This window comes from Trypanosoma rangeli (genome assembly GCF_003719475.1).
Source record: "Trypanosoma rangeli strain AM80 chromosome Unknown Tra_15.4_contig_00007, whole genome shotgun sequence".
Classification (NCBI taxonomy): Eukaryota; Euglenozoa; class Kinetoplastea; order Trypanosomatida; family Trypanosomatidae; genus Trypanosoma; species Trypanosoma rangeli.
In genome coordinates, this window is record NW_021705751.1 from 77,545 (window position 1) to 80,614 (window position 3,070).

At 51.2% G+C, this 3,070-nt stretch overlaps 2 protein-coding genes across 2 annotated transcripts, besides 1 other annotated feature; both read right to left on the reverse strand.

Moving 5' to 3' along the window:
* The first annotated feature begins 656 nt into the window (after window positions 1-656).
* Window positions 657-680: a microsatellite.
* Window positions 681-967: 287 nt separating this feature from the next.
* Window positions 968-1,972, reverse strand: TraAM80_00426 (uncharacterized protein; the record flags this gene model as incomplete). Its single annotated transcript, XM_029377505.1, has 1 exon — window positions 968-1,972. One exon carries the CDS (start codon window positions 1,970-1,972, stop codon window positions 968-970), a length of 1,005 nt encoding a protein of 334 aa, XP_029242668.1.
* A 274-nt stretch (window positions 1,973-2,246) lies between these two features.
* TraAM80_00427 (uncharacterized protein) lies at window positions 2,247-2,921 on the reverse strand (the record flags this gene model as incomplete). Its single annotated transcript, XM_029377506.1, has 1 exon — window positions 2,247-2,921. The coding sequence occupies one exon, from the start codon at window positions 2,919-2,921 to the stop codon at window positions 2,247-2,249; it is 675 nt and encodes a 224-aa protein (XP_029242669.1).
* Window positions 2,922-3,070: the final 149 nt, after the last annotated feature.

Below are 3,070 nucleotides of genomic sequence, written 5' to 3' on the forward strand. Positions count from 1 at the left end.
CTAGAGGTTCCTCAGTTGTAAAAACTTCATTTTTACATAAAAAAATTGCAGGATACATCTTTTTTTTTCCACTTTGTCTTCCTTCGCTTTAGAATCTCCATGACGTTCTCTTCCACAGTAAATGCGGTATTGACCCATTTCCTTCTAAGACGGTAGCCTTGTTTCCATCGCGCTGCTTGCCTCAAAGCAGACAGCTACCCCAACGAGGATGCAGCTGTGACGCCGATATTCCACCCAAACCCCCACCCCCACCACAAATGTCCGCCTGCCTTTTTCTTTCAGTCAGTTTATCCTCCTGTCCAGATGCAGCAAGCAGACGCTTCCCTCCTCAGTTGAGCAGGGATGGGTGAAAGGGCGCGCCGCACCGCCCCCGGACTGCAGAGCGCCTAGAGAATAAATCGAGGGCCACCAGCCCGCAGAACTGTCGGGGAAAAGCGCAGTAACAGAAGCAAAGAAAAAAAAACACCATCAGTGGCCACCGTCGCAGCACAAAACAACAATAAACACGAAATATATAGCTACACCCCTTTTTATGTTTCGCATCGCCCCTGCAGGTGTGGACGCAGGCAATACAAGTTCCATGCATTCTCTCAGGATTTATATAAGTTCCCCTTTCCCTCCGATACATATGCCTTCTGTCTCGAAGAAGGAACATTCCCCTCCCCCCCTCCCCCCCTCCCAGAGTCAGATTCACTGTTTCCCATTAGCCAAAAAAGAAAAAAGATTATAATGTCAAAAACAAAGGGGACAGCAGCCACTCCATAACTGCCCACTTCTCAACTACCCTTTCGCTGGAACAACGGGCGCAGCTTCAGCATGCAGCAGATGCATGCTGCCGCAAGGAAAACAAAAATGTCCCTTAAAGCGAAACCACAGGTGTGGTGCACTCGTCTCAACGGCAAACCCAGCGCCCGGGTACCATACCGTGCAGTAAGTCAACAACAAAACACGCTGCAAAGCAACTCGCTTATCGCACCAATGCGGCAAGCGACCGAAGCCGCATCCGAATTTCTCCTACAGTTCGTTGGGCGGCTAAAAAATTCCTCTCCAATGCAATCTTCTTCGCCCTTTCGGCGCCAGTGCGAATTCTTGTACACTCTATCTTTTGCAGCTGTTTTTCTATCTCATCCTTTGCTTGATTTTCCTGCAGCAGGCGCCTCTCTAGCTCTTTCACAGTCGCATACTGGTCTTCCTCATTATTTTGAGTGGGATAGGCAGTGCCCTTTGCGGAATAATTCGCGTCCCTCCTCGCCGATCCCATTTTCATACTATTCGTAGTCTCCGATCGCTTGGACGCTGCCGTCCCTTCGGCAGCTCTCCACTCTTGTGGTTCACTATGGCGAGCACTCCACTCCGGTCCCATGTGTGTAGCTTCCAGTGAGTATCGAGCACGGTTATTCCTATGCGGTGATGACGTTCTTGACTCCTGATAATCACTGTACTGTGATTGCTGTAAACGGAGGGGGCGGATACGGGATGAAGGCTTCTCATGCTCGTCAGAGTGCTGAGGGGATGTGCGGAACGCAGCTCTCAGATCCCGTGTGCGTCTTTCCACCGAGTTCAGTTCATTCTCTAAAGCCCTGACTTTCTCTTCCAATAACACGTTCTTCTCACTCTCCCGCTTGTACGCCATTTCTGAACACTCCTTCTCTAAAGTAACGGACCGCAACTGCGACTCCATCCTAGTCAACTTTTTCTGAAGCTCGTTGTTTTCATCACCAAGGCGGTCAATCTCCCTTCGCTGTGTCTCAATATGAACCTCATAGGTGCTTCGAAGCGTGCTGTTGGCTCTCAGTGCCTCACTCAGCTGCGACTGAAAACGAAGGGCCGAGGACACGCGAAAAAAATCGCCGTCCTTCAAGCCCTCCGCCCCCACAGGCAAAGCCTCTGGTGAAAGGAACTGCACACTGGCGTAGCACACCTCATCCATCGCTGGGTCACATCGGAACGGGTTGTTGTAAAACTCTTCCATCCTCTACGCGCACCAGACAAGATATCACACACATCAAAAAAGCATGTGAGACGTTGACACAAGCACAGCTGTTGATTATCAACGCACCGGATACCAACAACGGCAGCGATAAATACAGGAAAACGCCACAGTAAAAACAAGGCAAAGAAGGTGGAACAATGATTCACACATACGCACACGCAGACCCACATACACGAAGTGGTAAAAGGGTGAAGGAGGACAAAGCAAAAACAAACACAAAAAAAGTATTTTAAAAAGAAATGCGTGCGCCTCACTATACACGAGGCAACGGAGGCGGTGGCAGATTGTAGCGTGCAATCAACATGTCTATGGAGTTCTTTATCATATCTAATTGTTCCCTGAAGCGAACCGGCGTCGCCTCCCCCAAGTACTCCTCACGCAGCATCCGTTCCCCAGGGAACCGCCTTCCGCAGCTACAAGTACAGCAAGCAGTTAGTGGGTATCCGATGCGGGGTGCATAATCCTCCACAGGGTCTGTTTGACAAGCGGTAGTTGATGTTGTTTGGGTTCCACGATCGACAACCATCACTTCAACACGGCAATACTCTGACGACAACGGAGGCGTATAACTGTTAGTCCCATCTCCACTGTTTTTGCCGTTGCTGTTCTGATGTCTTTCACCACTCTGATCGCTGCCGGTATGGTTCCCTCCCTCTGCACGATTTTTGTCGGCGGTGCTGACCGACTGCGGTGCCGAGAGCTCCCCTCCGACACTCGTTTCCGCCACGACAGCCTTCACCACACTATCACCCAACAGGCCGCGCATGCGCTCTCGCATCTCATGACGTGCGCGAGCATCCGTGACGCCTGGCACCTCCCCGCCGTGGCCTCCCTGCACCCGCGGAACGCTCACGGTGCCTGCGTTGTTTGAGGCCTCGGACGACGCGGACGTCGAAGAGGACGCGAGCCACTCCTCAAGGCCCTTCATTCCTATTCCTACACTAACCCCCCACCCCAGTCCCACACGCGTGTCTCCGCCGCGGGGCACCAACAACAAAAAAGTAACACACAGGCAGATAAGAGATAAAAATGATTATTTTTTTTAAAGATGAAAAGTACGGTGGTCAATGCTCTACC